The sequence below is a fragment of the Rutidosis leptorrhynchoides genome, chromosome 11, assembly GCF_046630445.1.
Source record: "Rutidosis leptorrhynchoides isolate AG116_Rl617_1_P2 chromosome 11, CSIRO_AGI_Rlap_v1, whole genome shotgun sequence".
In the NCBI taxonomy this organism is placed as follows: domain Eukaryota; kingdom Viridiplantae; phylum Streptophyta; class Magnoliopsida; order Asterales; family Asteraceae; genus Rutidosis; species Rutidosis leptorrhynchoides.
In genome coordinates, this window is record NC_092343.1 from 3675040 (window position 1) to 3690621 (window position 15582).

Here is a 15582-nt window from a genome sequence, read left to right on the forward strand (position 1 = left end):
GCGGGATATCTATAAATACCAATAATTATTCATTTTACCGGATACGGAACTGGATTAATAGTTAATAGACTTGTTGAAACAGGGGTGAATTACATTCAAGGGTAATTGGTGTAATTGTTAACAAAGTAGTAAAACCTTGGTTTACACGCAGTCGATAACCTGGTGTATTCATTAAACAAAGTATTAAAACCTTGTTACAATTCGAATCCCCAATTAGTTGGAATATTTGACTTCGGGAATAAGAATAATTTGACGAAGGCTTTCGCTCTTTATATTTATGACTGATGGACTATTATGGACAAAATCCGTATGGACATATTAAATAATCCAGGACAAAGGACAATTAACCCATGGGCATAAAACTAAAATCAACACGTCAAACATCATGATTACGGAAGTTTAAATAAGCATAATTCTTTTATTTCATATTTAATTTCCTTTATTTTATATTTAATTGCACTTCTAATTATCGCATTTTTATTGTTATTGTATTTAATTACACTTTTAATTATCGTACTTTTTAATTATCGCAAGTTTATTTTATCGCACTTTTATTATTCGCAATTTCATTATCGTTATTTACTTTACGCTTTAATTTAAGTCTTGTATTTATTTATTATTTTACATTTGGTTTTAACTGCGACTAAAGTTTTAAAATCGACAAACCGGTCATTAAACGGTAAAAACCCCCCTTTTATAATAATAATATTACTTATATATATATTTGTATTTTTATAAAAGTACACTAATATAGCGTTAAGCTTTGTTTAAAAAGATTCCCTGTGGAACGAACCGGACTTACTAAAAACTACACTACTGTACGATTAGGTACACTGCCTATAAGTGTTGTAGCAAGGTTTAAGTATATCCATTCTATAAATAAATAAATATCTTGTGTAAAATTGTATCGTATTTAATAGTATTTCCTGTAAAAATATAAGTTATTTTATATACTACTCTGCTAAAACATCATGGATATTCTCCTGAACTCTGAAGAAAGTGTAACTGGAATGGATCAATCAATTAGCCATCATCTATTCTGGATGAATTGGGGATGGGTTCGTAGCCTACTTAATTATTGGAGACAAGAAGAAGGCGATCCCTTCCATCCACCACATTGCCCTCTTGGCGAAGAACCTGAAGCACTTACTGGCGAACCTGTTCGTAATACCATTTTCTCTCTCATCTCCAGAATATCTCGTCATGATCATATACTCTCTCAAATTCTGGATCTTATTCATCCGCTCATCCGAACCGCCAATCATCTCGGTGTAGTAGAAGAAGTCAACGAGCTTCGCGCTCGGGTAGTGACTTTGGAGAATATGGTGCAAAGGTTACAAGCACCAGCAGCATCACCGGCATCAACAGTACCACCGACAACAACACCAACAGTACCATTACCACCACCAACAACATCCGCATCGCAAACCTCAACTTCACAATCTGTTCCACGAGCATCAACGTCATACGCACCGTAGTTACCAAGAAATACCAGCAACAATAACCGATGAAGTATTAACTCATTTCCCCTGAAGAAATTTTATGTATATTTAATATATATGAATTTTGAAATCAAAATAAATCTTTTCGTACCAAGTTATTACGTGTGAATCTTAACTGGTAGGTACTACTCGGTTAATTCATATTACTAATATGCTATGATGTACATACTTCGTTAATGACTTAACCATCATTAACTACAATCTCTGTTTCCAACTCAATGAATTCCATTTCATAATAAACTAAGTATATTATTCAATTATATGGTTGATTTTATACTTTCATCTTCGATGTATTCGAAACTTTCTAGAAAACATCATTCGTACCTTGCGAAGTTAGCAAGAGTTCCACGAGCACCAACATGATTCACTGAGAAAATATCAATAAAACTGAGTATTGATTACATTAGTGAAATACTCCGTAAAGATTATTAAATCTTTAATGTTTTATTCATTTCTAATTCAAGTCAAAAATCAAATGAGCTTAATATGATATTAACTCATCAAATCTGTATTACATCCGAAGAAAATATACATACATATATTTTCATAAAGACGGTAATAAAAATTCTTTTGTACAAAATATTACTTGTGAAATCTTTAACGGGTAGGTAATTCCCGGGAAATATTTAAGTTCACAATTAATATGTTACACTGTACATTCTTCAAATTTGATTCAAAAATTATTAACTATGCTCACAGCGATATACAATCGTTTCCATATAAATTCAATTACATATTCTGATATTGACGGATCAGAATCCAAGTCAAGATTTAACGAGTGACATCATTCTTAGATCTCTACATCTTTCAAAGCTATACTTTGACTTCAAAAATGTGAAAGATCCTTTAGCATTGTTATTACTGAAAATAACCTTGCAATTCCTTTCCAAAAGTATCCAGTATTATCAACCGTTCAACCAGTCAACGACGACCTTTTAGACTTGTAACTTTGGCATATACGTTTTTGTTACTGGGGAACCTTTCATGTTCCACCACATTAGCAGTAAATTTACCAACAACTTCATTGATCTTTGACCTTCCGAAAAATTCTTATACTCATTGAAACCGTATCATGTACTCATCCACATCTTGTAACGGCAATTGCCATACCAACTATCAGGAATTAGCAATAAGTATTTTGAAAGCTTGTAGCACGTCTACGCCAACAGTTATATGTGTACATATAACGTCTACCTCTTGGACTTACATACTTCGAATGTGAAGTTTCCGAAAAACACCCCAAACTACGAAACTAGTTCTCCGATTTTTGGAAAAATGTTGATGAAGCAGCAAAAACTGTAAACGACCTTAACAGTCAAAAGTTTGATGATAAAGAATAGTATGGTGGTAAAGCTGAGAAAAAGAGAAAGTTTGGAACTGGAAAACGGATTGAGCAAAGTATGAAAGAGGCTGTGGATAAATCACAAGGACGAAACCTGTCTTCAAAGAATCCAAATGATTCAGCATCCGTTGAAGCCATTAACGAATACCTTGCTTCCGAATCTAAACCCTTGCGGACAATATTCTTCATCATCCTCTGATATTAGAAATTCTAAGATATCATCGTATCTTTCATTATAAATATCCTCCATATTTCTGGAGATAATTTCATAATCATTCTTATCGAAAATCAATTTTCTCTTTACGATATCTGTGTTACACCATAAAAGAAACTATTTTAGTTTTTAAATTCTGAAACTTTCAAGTTTAAAATATAAATGTTTTGAAGTAATGTTGGGAATTGAAGCATGAGTTAATATAATATAATGACACTTGATCAACGTGATTATATTACAGTAAGTCATGCTGAGTTTCTAATGGAACGTGATAAAGGTTCACATATCATACCCTCATCATGAACCATGTTACATAACTCTTTCATTCTATATAATCTCTAAAAATATCAAGAAAATATTTTCTTAATGATTCGGTCTTTTTTGAGGTATTCTGGTAATTTGACAAGTCAGATTGTGCTATTACCATTTCTTTCTTAGAACATTAGTTATGTTCATCTGAAACTTCATACCTACGAATTCTGAACCATTATCCGCTTGACTTAAGGTCGGGAAGAGAAAACAAAAGCATGAAGCTCTGAAATATAATGGAGAATATAAAGTCCGATAACAACCCCGAAATTACAAACCGTGTATATCAATGCGTATAGCAATATAAAGACACGAGAGAATGAAAAACACTATAACCCCAAGGTAATAGTAGAAGAAAATAACTTCTTTTGGTGGTAGATGAAAAAGAAGAATGACAGATATGAAAGTTAAAAGTATATCAAGAATCAGAACTGGAAGAAGCATTTCACAATCTTTTGAAGTATGAAATGAGGAAGAAGATGTAGGAGTGGTGAAAATAATGAAACGGAAGTAGTTAATTTATAGCAAAATATCAGACATAACAATCGAGGCAGATTACGCATTTAATCAAAGGAAATCATAATTTCCTTAAATTTCGAAGAATCAAATCTTATTATGAAGATTTTCTATTCCTTAAATTTCGGAAACCAATCGTTACTACGTCAAAAGATAAGACGAATCTCTATTTCACTCTATTATGATAACTTCTCTCATACGCTTCGAGTAATTGGATTGTTTTATCCATATTATTCAAACAGTGATAAAACTTTATTTATCGACTCATATACGGCATGAAAATATTTTTATTGTTAGTCATGACGACCTCACTCAAATTTCGGGACGAAATTTCTTTAACGGGTAAGTACTGTGATGACCCGGAAATTTCTGACTAAATTTAAACTTAATCTTTGTATGATTAACATTTCCGACACGATAAGCAAAGTCTGTAAACTGAATCTCAAAATTTTTGAACTACTTTCATATATTCAAATACCTTTCGGTTGTTCTTGACAATTCGCGAACAATTATATGTATATAGATACATATATATATATATATATATATATATATATATATATATATATATATATATATATACTATAACTCAAAAACGTAACAATGTATTAATTGTTTAATACCGTACATTAAACTTATTGGTTTAAATATTTATTTGAATATATATGATAAGTTGGAATATTAATTGTATGAATAACTTGCGACGTATATTTTAAAACGTGTTTAAAAATATTGAGAATAGATATTAACTTGGTTATAAAACGTTTGATAAATACTATTATATTAATAAATAACGAGACAATGATTTATAGAAGTAAATGACCAAAACACTTGAAAGATTAAGATATACTTTGAGTGATATAGTTTATGGATAATTTAAGGCTATATTTTGACAAAGGTACGTGTCACGAAACGTAAAATGCAAGTTTTCTAAGTGTACAAAAATGCATTTGAGAAACCGAAACCGGGACATAAGTTGAGTAACAACGTACGAGTCATCGGAACGAAAATTACAGGTCAACTATGCACATGAATTTAATATAATATATAATTAATTATATAAATTAAATATATTATATATATTTAAATAATATGTCGACAAACAAGAAAACAAAAGTTTGTGAGCTGGATCAGAGAGCCATGCGATCGCATGGGGTGCTTTTTTAGAAAAAGTTCTATAAATTGCACGATTCTGGTTCAGTTTTCTCACACTTTATATTACTCCGTATTACTTATGTTATTTATTTAATTTATTATTTATAATTATTATAATAATAATAATAATAATAATAATAATTATTATTATTATTAATATTAAGATTATTATTATTAATCTTATTATTAATAGTATTAGTATTATTATTTTTACGATACAAAAATAATAATATATATATAATATCACGACGGAGGGATGTCCAAATGATTTCGAAACGGGTTTTCGAGCAAGCTAGAGCTAAGAAAATTATGGGTTATTGTCAAAGAGGTTATGGGTAATATTCGGGGGTATATTTGTGAATCAAACCTAGTGTTTATCATCTCTGTTGCGTCTACGTAATTTCCTACAATATTAAATCTCAATATTGGTTGAGATCTACGGTTATTTGGTAATCCGAGTTTCATTTTGGTGAATGACCTTATGTGCTGCTAAGGTGAGTTTCATAAGATCCCTTTTACTCTCTACATTTTTGGGCTGAGAATACATGCAAATGCTTTATTAACCGATATACAATATTTATATGCGTGAGTTTCATTTGCTCCCTTTTTAATTGCTTTTGCAATCTATATTTTTGGGCTGAGAATACATGCACTTTATTTTAAACACAATGGATACAAGTACATACTAAATTCTACACCGAGTTTGAACCAAAAATCCCTTAGCTTTGGTAACTAGTAACTGCCGGTTATAAGAACTGGTGGGCGCGAGTAGTTATATATGGATCCATAGGGCTTGACATCCCCGTCTGTTCCAGGTATAGAGACCCTAGCCTGAACTATAAAACGGACGTATGCTATTTGAGTTTAGTACACGTTGGATTGCGTGTATTGTACATGTTGGTTGCATGTATGTTAAAACAGGGGTACTTATTATAACGTTAAAGTTTAGTTACCAGGGTGCTCAATCTTGTAGAATATTTTGATAAACGTTTCTGGATGAAACAACTGAAATCTTGTGATCCATCTTTATGTACAGATTATGCAAAACATTAAAACTATGAACTCACCAACCTTTGTGTTGACATTTGTTAGCATGTTTATTCTCAGGTTCCCTAGGAGTCTTCCGCTGTTTGCTTATATGTTAGACAAACTATGTGCATGGAGTCTTACATGACATGTTTATCAAGGAAACGTTGCATTCACCAAATCATCACCGTGTATCTTATTTTGACTGCATTGTCAATGGAAGTACTATTGTAAACTATTATTTACGGTGATTGTCTATATGTAGAAATCATCCAATGTCGAAAACCTTTGATTTAAATATTCATTTATAGTGTGCCTTTTCAAAAGAATGCAATGTTTACAAAACATATCATATAGAGGTCAAATACCTCGCAATGAAATCGATGAATGACGTGTTCGTCCATATGAATTTGGAGCGATCGTCACAGTCTGGTATTAGTAAGCCCACTAATATCGTGGATAATTCGGCTGAAGTTATATATCTAACGCGGTAGCTCGTTTTCGTTGTAAAGACAGAAAAATTCACCCATTAATTAACAGTCATTTCATTAAATATGTCTGGGGTAGAAAAAATCTGAAGCGTAGTAGACGTCGGGATAAACAGCGGTGATATGAAAGGTATTTAATCGATGATGTGATGAAAGATTCGGAGGAGGATGATGATGAAGTTGATTGTTGTTCATGTTGCTCATCCGGCTCATCCTACTCATCCTCGGGATCGGAACCGTAGTCTTCATTTATAGTCGTGTCAGTTTTTCGTTTCGGGGTCGTGTATGTTTGTGTTTTTCGTGTATGGTTATTCGTTTGGATCTTCGGTAGTTAGGCTAGGTGTTCGAGGATTTCTTAGTTTTGTTCCAATGTTTTAAGGTTTGTTCAAGTTTTGTTTGTTTGGGTGTTTGTGCGTGATCTCGTGAGTTCGTTTATTTTAATAATATGCTTGCCTTTCTAAAAAAAAATAAAAAATAAAATTTACATGTCCGTTTTACAGACCGAACTCCGAAGAAATGCTAATATATAGTATAAAAAAATAAATCAAAATATTGGTGGGTGTGACGAATGATGACAAAACAATCATAATTTATTAAAAAAATATTAATTAATTATTAATTCTAAAAATATGCAAGTGGGGACTGCTCAATTTTCATACACACTCGCACACATATACACAATGACATAAGTACATATATACATATCTGTTTGCCGTAAACAAAAAAGTCTGCTTGGTTTAAATAGCAAGAAGACCCCCAAAAGTCAACAAGATCCATTTTTTTTCCTTATTCAAAGCTTCTAATTATGTCTTCCTTTTTAAGCTGGTGATTGAGGTAATGTTCATGAATCCAAATTTGAAGTAAAGTTTGTATCTTTTTTGTATTTTATGGATCAAGATAGGTTTTTTTATGTGGGTTATGCTCTTTATTGCATAAAGATTGAATCTTTTTTGTGTTTATGGTGTGTTTGGAGTTGGGTTTTTGTTATTTGTTTGTGTTCTAAATATTTGGGGGAATATTTATAATTTTATTGGTACATCAAGATGATGATTTATTGGTAGCTAAAGCTTCAAAGTTGGTGGAAAAGATAATAGAAGTGTTGGTGAATCGATGCCTAGCTTTGTTACTCAGATACCACCCATCTCCAGTTCAAAGTAATCTCTTATTTGAAGTATATATTTGTAGAATTACAGAAAGTTCCAATTTTTGGTGATATTAAAGAATCTTTGAAATGAAACCCAAATATTGAAAGTTGAAAAAGTTTACTTTACTAGTTTGATGTCCTATACTTCGAGTCTTTATCTATGTGGTTGATTCAATTTGTTACTTTTTGTTAATTTTTTTCGGTTCAAGTCCGTGTATTCTATGAAATGAAATACATATGGTTGGATGGATGGAATTGGTGCTTTACAATCAAAGTAGTTTGTTTACTTAAGGATATGTTTGGATGTGAGTTTATGCCTTGATATTTTGGTAGAAATCATAAAGGTTGTGACTTTTTGATTAGTTAGTGTTGAAATGATCACATCTAAAGAAGCCTGTAACAAGTTGTTGACTGCTTAGATAAGTGGTCAACCGATTTAACGATTATATAGTTCTAATTATTTATTATGAATTAGTGGCACAGAAGGGAACACTAGTCAATCCTCCCGAGTTTTGAATTTTGGGGCGCCTGAGCAGTCCCTTGAATTTCGTGCAGGAGGTGATTCTGATTTTAATAGAGTTTATAGTTTTATCAAATATGACCCGTACCTGCTTTGACCCGTTACCCATCCATCCCATTTTAGCTACCCTACTTACAATGGTTTACTGTTTTTGATGTTCAGTGTACAACTCTACATCTTTGACCAACCAAGCTGCGCATTCTGATCTTCAGTTTGGTATATATGAGAAGGTATAAAATTACACCGACCATTTTAATCCATTTTATGTTAAATTTTGGTATGTGTTATTACAATTACAACTTGATATTAACTGCCACTTTTTGGATTTTAGATGTTACAAGGACAAAATAGATCAAATCAAGTTTCTAATTCCGGTGGTAACCGTGAGGCTTGGTTAGACTCTAATATGGCTAATGGAAGCCCGCATACAGATACTTCCAATGAGATGGACGCTGATGACAGGATTCAAAATGTAAAAACAAATATGTCGTGTTTGTAAATTATTGAGCATTAGTTTTCTTTTTGTATATAAAGTAACCTATGGAATTTAAGTTTTGATTTGTATGCTTATATCTCGTTTGCAGTACGATATGGATCCATCTGATCCTTTTATCGCTTCCGGTTCTGGTGATAGACATAGAGAAAAATTCCCAGAACAAAAGGTAACTAAAAAGTAGCTGAAGATGTTTGATTAATTTATATAAAAATAATTCTGACCTATTTTCACTTAATTTTTAGACATTACGACGACTTGCGCAGAATCGTGAAGCGGCTAGAAAGAGCCGGCTTAGGAAAAAGGTAACAAATATTTGTAAGTTATTTGTAGAGATGGTGGTCTATAAAGATGTCAGCAGTGGCACATTTGTGGCAGTGTTAATTTAGGTTACACTTTTCACTCTAACCAGTCAATTGGGGAAATTTGAAGACCGTAAACTGATTTGAAAGTGAGTCAAATAAGTCAACCGTTTTCCAGCATGTATTCGCAATGAGTGAAATCTAACTAGAAGGCTAATAAGTAGTGTTTGTGGGTTGGTCCAGTCTGACCCGTCCTATTTCGTCCGTACAAAAAGTTATTATATTTTGACCCAGACAGTTGTTGAACCATCACACATTCTGCCCTTTTGTTTCATCTGATGGTCTATTTAATCTGTAATAGTTTTTATGGTACCAACATGGTTGGACCTAAAAGTACCGAGATTTAAGTTCAACTGTTTTTCATTTTATTTGTATAGGCATATGTGCAACAATTGGAAAACAGTCGGTTGAAACTCACACAACTAGAGCAGGAGGTCCAGCGCGCTCGAAAGCAGGTTTACCTTTTAGATACATGTGTGTGTGTGTGTGTGTGTGTGTGTGTGTGTAGATACGAGTTAGTTTATGCCATTTCCATATATTTTAACAGGTTATAAACTTCACAACTTTGTTGTGATTTTTGTAGGGTGTTGTAATTTCAAACTCAGGTGACCAGTCTCAACCAAATGGCGGGAATGGTACGTTTAACCCCCGTATACTATATGATACATACTTTGGGTTTGTTTTAATATCAACGAATTTGAATGAAGGTTAATATTATTTACTACGGGTTGTTTTGTTAATCATTTAACAGGTTCGTTGGCGTTCGTAGCAGAATATTCACGGTGGTTAGAAGAGCAAAGCAAACATATAACTGAGCTCAGAACAGCAGTTACTGCACATAAAAGTGACGGTGAACTTCGTTCGTTAGTCGAAACTGCTGCATCACATTTTAATGACATTTTTAGACTAAAAAGGACTGCAGCGAAAGCTGATGTGTTTCATATCATTTATGGAATGTGGACATCACCTGCAGAACGATGTTTTATGTGGATTGGTGGTTTTCGTTCATCTGAACTACTCAAGGCAAGTTCAATAGTGTTGTTTCTGACCTCGTTTTCATTACCTTTTATCATGAAGTGCACATTAACTTTCACCTGATAGCAATTAAGGGATTATTAAGGATAAAAACAGTATTATATTACATATAATTAACTTTTACAGAATAATTGTGCACGTTGATGTTGTAACTGTCTATAAGATAATGAATCGTGAACTGTATTATTGAATCGTAATTTTCTGTGTGTTTTACAAAAGCCACGAGTGTGGTACATATACAGGAGAACATCTTTCTCTCCAAGTAACCTAACAAACAATCAGCTAAACTAGGAAAATATATGCCTATCATAATAACAATATTTGCTAAATAACAGTGAAGATAAATACTAAATATAACAAATATATCCGTTGACTAATACTCCCCCGCACTCGAAACGGGAGGTGGGCGGACGTTGAGAGTGTCTCGAAAGTCATTAAATAACACTAGCGGGAGTCCCTTGGTAAAGATGTCCGCTACTTGATAACGAGAAGGAACATGAAACACACGAACTTGAGTATAGTGTAATAACAGTCAGTTATTTAGTATCATTTTATATAGATAGTGTAATAATGTATAGTGTTTGATTGATATGGATTATAATGAAGTTTGATATGATGTGAAACAAAATTAAAACCCTATTTTGAGCTCATTTTTAATCCATGCGAAGTGCACTTAAACCAGATTAGGAGACAATTTTAAAACATTGTAAGCACTTGAATACGCATTAGGTGAACTTAAACCCGTTACAGTTTTAGCTAATTTGTTATATTTTACCCTTTTATTTATATTCCACTAAATACAACCTACATTGGCCTATTTTCATGTAGTGGGTTGAAAATATTCCACTATGTACATCCTCAACCATAGATTCTTATAATCTTTACGATTTTTAACTGTGTACTCATTCCTAATCTTTGTTGATAGTAATACTTCTACACATTTATAAGCATGATTTTTTTCTGTTTACTATTTAGTATATCTCTACATATTACATGAGAAGTACAGAATTTAATGTGCTGTCGATTAGTATTCCTAATTAGATATTAATGTGGATGCAATGCAGCTTCTGGTGAGTCACTTGGAGCCGCTAACGGAACAACAGTTGGCAAGCATCGATCATTTACAGCAAACGTCACTGCAGGCAGAAGAAGCTTTATCACAAGGAATGGATGCATTGCAACAATCATTGGCTGAGACTTTAGCCAGTGATGCACCCGTGGTCCCCGCTGGCTCATCGGGTATGGCCAATTACATGGGTCAAATGGCTATGGCCATGGGGAAGCTGGGCTCACTCGAAAATTTTCTTCGCCAGGTAGATCATCTTTCCAATACTTGATTCATTATTAAGTCACGTTGTTGCTTATATTTAACTCTATAAATACCCTCGCAATGAGGCGATAGAAGTAACGATGGTAGGCGATTGTGGTGCTCCAGGTGCTAATGGAATATATTAATTGTTATATGTAATATGTATATTGTAGGAAGTATTAATTCATTATTATTTTTTTGTAATATAATAAAGAGAATTTGTATACATATACTTGTATACTCCCCCGACCCAAAATACATGTCCTATTTTGACTTTTAAAAGTCTTTATTTTCAATTTTTACTTAAGATATTTTTGTTTGTGTTGTATAATATTTAATGAAATTTATATGAATGAAATGAAAATTAAATGTGTGTTGATTGGTATAAATTTTGTTAAGTATTTTATAGCGCAAACAAAAATATTTAAAGTTAACATTGAAATAAAAATACTTTCAAAAGTCAAAATAGGACTGTTATTTTGAGATGGAGGAAGTATAGTATTCGACTGTTAATAGGGAATAGTTTTTATTAACTGGAAATCTGTAAATGAGTTTAGGGTAAATAAGACATTTTCTTGCGTTGAGGCTAATTTAAAGATAATGGTTGAATAGTTTTAAAGATAGTAGAAATTATAAGATAGTTGGTGGAATAAATTAACAGAGAATTTTTTTTTTTATTATAATCAGCAACACTAGTATATGTCAATATCCATGATTATATAACTACTCTATACATTAGTTTTATTAACCTCAAAAATTGAAATTTGTAGCATGTTGACCTAAAAAGTCAAAGTTTACTACTTTAGTCATGTTGATCTCAAAAGTCAATCTCCCTAATTACATTACCTTTCTTGCAATAATTCCAGGCTGATCACTTGAGGGAAAAGACATTGCAACAAATGCATACGATACTTACAACCCGACAATCGGCACGTGCTCTGCTAGCAATCAATGACTACTTCTCTCGCCTTCGGGCCCTTAGCACTCTTTGGCTTGCTCGCCCACAAGAGTAACGCATGAAGACACTTGTTGTACAAGCATGCTTAGAGAATGTAATCTCATATATGTACAGTTGCTTTTGTAACTTTAAGTTACAGTGTGGATGTTAAAATTAGGTGACATCAATAATGTCATAGTGTCAAGTAGGAGTAGCAAGATAATAAAAATGGATTGTATTGCGATTATGAAAGAAACTGTTAACGTCATTGATGTTGTTGTCCATAGACTTTAGATTGTGAGTTTATGTACTTTAAGAGATATCAGTATATCAATTAGTTTGTTGACAGAAAAGCCTTTTTTTATTATGTTTGGATGTTTAATGCTACATTGTATCCAAGTATCAGGTTGGTGGATAATTCAGTTAATTTCCAAACATAATAGTTGCAGACTTGCAGGTTTCGAGTTTTAACGCTAACATGAAGTGTAAAACATGTTAAATATGCTTGGTTTCATGTTGGAGTATTGTGGTTTGCGTTAAGTAAACAATAACGCTAAATAGTATGTCGAGTTCTCGTTCCGATCGAGTTTTATGTACCAAATAAAACTAAAACGAGTACATATATAAATGATTTTTCTAATGATAACCTTTAGGTTGTCGTTACATGTATAAATATGATGTAAAATTGAATATGCGTCATCAAAAAGTCAACAGGTATGTACAATATATTAATATATTAATATTTATGCATGTCAAGTGGTGTCGTTATAAAATTCCATATACAAAACATAAACTTCTTAGGGTATTTAACTATTTATATGTGAGTCTTGAAACAGAACATTCTAAATAGAGTTCTTTAATTGATATTTATGCTCAAATGATCAAAATGTTGCTTCAACAAAACAACTACTAGAAACAAATGAACTTTAGATTTTTACTTCTTAGAACATGATTTAAATGAAAGAATTTTAGGCAATGCATAACATGATGACATGTAAGCATAATGTTGGGTGATACATATTCCTAAATTCTTGATTGATAGCATTCTGAATGATTTAGAAAAAAAAAAAAAAAAGAAAAAAAAGATATATTCTTATTAGTTTATCGAATTAATGAAAAATAATCTGGTGAATTTTTATTAGGAGTTTCTCAACGTGTTTTTTTTTTCTTTCTAGAATACCCAATGATCCAAGATTTATTTCTACATCCATGACCCATGAAGTGTACTTTGTTCTCGATACGTCTAGGGCATCAAACTCAAGCTTTGATAAGTTTGACATTTTCTTGATTAGTGGCTCGTGCTTGCTTAGATAAACCTTGATTATACGGAACACTTCGTGCTGATAACGTGTTATAATTCAGTAGGCTTATAACTACCTTTAGTGGTCTGATTTTTGGCTATAGAATACTAATTAAAGAAAAGAGAGAATATGAAAGAAGTATATGTGAGAATTATATTAAGAATTGTATCTCTGCACTCTTATCTCTGCACCAAACACACATATATATACTACATAATTATCACTGTACAATATTTGAATATTAAAATATATATCATCCATATTTGACTATACTGTTCAACAAAATTGTCTATACATTGTATGTAATTTTCATGACAGGATGATACATATTCCTAAATTCTTGATTGCATTCTGAATGATTTAGAAAAAAAAAGATATATTCTTAACTTATTAGTTTATCGAATTAATGAAAAATAATCTGGTGAATTTTTATTAGGAGTTTCTGAACGTTTTTTTTTTTTTTTTTTTTTGAAAGGCCATTTTTTTTTTCTACTATATGTTTTGGGGATGATTCTAACATACCATTTTTTGATCCTCACACATCTATTTTAATCTTTTACTCTTCTAATAATACTCCATTTCTTTAAATTGGTATGTGAGGATCAAAAAAGTGTGTGTGAGAATCATCACAACTATGTTTTACTCAATGAAACCATTTTCTAATCAATTACAAACCGGGTCCATCCGAACCCGGCGTCACACCAATATTCATCATCCCCTTTTCATTTCTTCGAACCCTAATTTCATGAACTGTCAAAATCTCACAATAACAACCACTCGATCTTTGTTTTCACTCGCAATTAAAATCAGAAGATACCAAGCCCTAATAATAACTCAGCTTCGATCAGTAAGTCCTCTGATTAGTATTTATAATCTCCGGGCCTTAACTTTTTTTAGGGTTTATTCTGAATTTTATATCTCACCAATAGTTATTAGGGTTTTAGTCAATGTTAACAAGTAAGCCTTCTAATCTCTATATATTTTCCAATGATCAGAGTAGCTACATGCAATGATTAACTTAATCAGTGAGCTATAACAATGATTTGTATTTGATTATTTATTTAGGGAACTAATCAACTATATATGATTATGTATTGATGGTTTTCAGCTTACAGTAAATTCGTGTTCTTTGTTTAATGGCCAAAATTTGAAATTTTGGAAATATTTTTGCAGGGTTAATCTTTAACACGGAAAGATGCCACACAAAACCCGACCGATGGCAGCACTTTTGCTATTTACCGGAATCAATGTTGTTTTAGTGTCGACTATCACCCCAGTCTATGATTTTGTGTGCTTTCACCCGTATTGGGAGCAAAGGGTATAGCTATTGTCGTTCTGTTAATTATGTTCTTATATTTTCATATAAGTTGTTGTGTTATATCTATTTATATATGCAGATACAGTGTTGACACTGATATTTTATTATTACAGAGAGAACGTAGGCGAATGGACCGTGAAGCTATTCTAACAAGGAACTCAGCATCAGGATGAACTGATAAGCAGGTCAGGTTATATGGTGATTATTTATTTATATAATGCTAATGGCTTGTTAAAATTTGTGTAACCGACATAGACGGCAAAATTTTTAAAGAGTATTCAAAATATATTATATAGAGTTATTTGTTAGTCATTGAAAATGCGAAAATGAAGAATGTAGGTGGATTAAAGCTGATTTACGTGTTTTTAGCTTTGGATTATATCACACTCTGATTTTATAATAAAAGCATATCACTATGTATCAGTGTGCATCAAATTGTTCATCTTTGGGAATAATAAGCAGTTTGCTAGGTTGTGACGTTTACATATCCATCATGCTCTTGCAGCTTATTTACCAGTACTATAAACTACGTGGATTTAAATATTTTTTTATTAGAATTTTAATACTCAAAACACATAAAACTCTTATTATTACAATTTTAAATAGTATAA

General features: G+C 32.0%; 2 protein-coding genes across 4 annotated transcripts; both read left to right on the plus strand.

Annotated features, from left to right (window-relative positions):
* The first annotated feature begins 7254 nt into the window (after positions 1–7254).
* On the plus strand, positions 7255–12725 carry LOC139876509 (transcription factor TGA2.3-like). Of its 3 annotated transcripts, XM_071863836.1 has the most exons (12): positions 7272–7386; positions 7596–7706; positions 8172–8254; positions 8379–8446; positions 8548–8688; positions 8801–8878; positions 8955–9014; positions 9449–9526; positions 9655–9706; positions 9823–10094; positions 11171–11419; positions 12282–12725. In XM_071863836.1, exons 2-12 carry the CDS (start codon positions 7663–7665, stop codon positions 12426–12428), a joined length of 1272 nt encoding a protein of 423 aa, XP_071719937.1. In that variant the 5' UTR covers positions 7272–7386; positions 7596–7662; the 3' UTR covers positions 12429–12725. The 3 variants fall into 3 exon arrangements, with proteins under 3 accessions (XP_071719938.1, XP_071719937.1, XP_071719936.1); XM_071863837.1 differs by lacking the exon at positions 7596–7706 and having other exon boundaries at positions 7255–7386; positions 12282–12724; XM_071863835.1 differs by lacking the exon at positions 7272–7386 and having other exon boundaries at positions 7402–7706.
* Positions 12726–14832: 2107 nt separating this feature from the next.
* Positions 14833–15156, plus strand: LOC139874229 (uncharacterized). Its single transcript, XM_071861682.1, has 2 exons — positions 14833–14971; positions 15085–15156. The coding sequence occupies exons 1-2, from the start codon at positions 14849–14851 to the stop codon at positions 15142–15144; spliced, it is 183 nt and encodes a 60-aa protein (XP_071717783.1). The 5' UTR covers positions 14833–14848; the 3' UTR covers positions 15145–15156.
* The last annotated feature ends 426 nt before the right edge of the window (positions 15157–15582 follow it).

Excerpts from the sequence above, each read along its gene's own strand:
- LOC139874229 (XM_071861682.1), top strand. The coding sequence starts at position 14,849 with ATGCCACACAAAACCCGACCGATGGCAGCACTTTTGCTATTTACCGGA. Across the intron at positions 14,972-15,084 it reads ACCCGTATTGGGAGCAAAGG|AGAGAACGTAGGCGAATGGA; the intron begins GTATAGCTATTG and ends TTATTATTACAG.
- LOC139876509 (XM_071863836.1), top strand. The coding sequence starts at position 7,663 with ATGCCTAGCTTTGTTACTCAGATACCACCCATCTCCAGTTCAAA. Across the intron at positions 9,707-9,822 it reads TCAACCAAATGGCGGGAATG|GTTCGTTGGCGTTCGTAGCA; the intron begins GTACGTTTAACC and ends ATCATTTAACAG. Across the intron at positions 11,420-12,281 it reads TCGAAAATTTTCTTCGCCAG|GCTGATCACTTGAGGGAAAA; the intron begins GTAGATCATCTT and ends CAATAATTCCAG.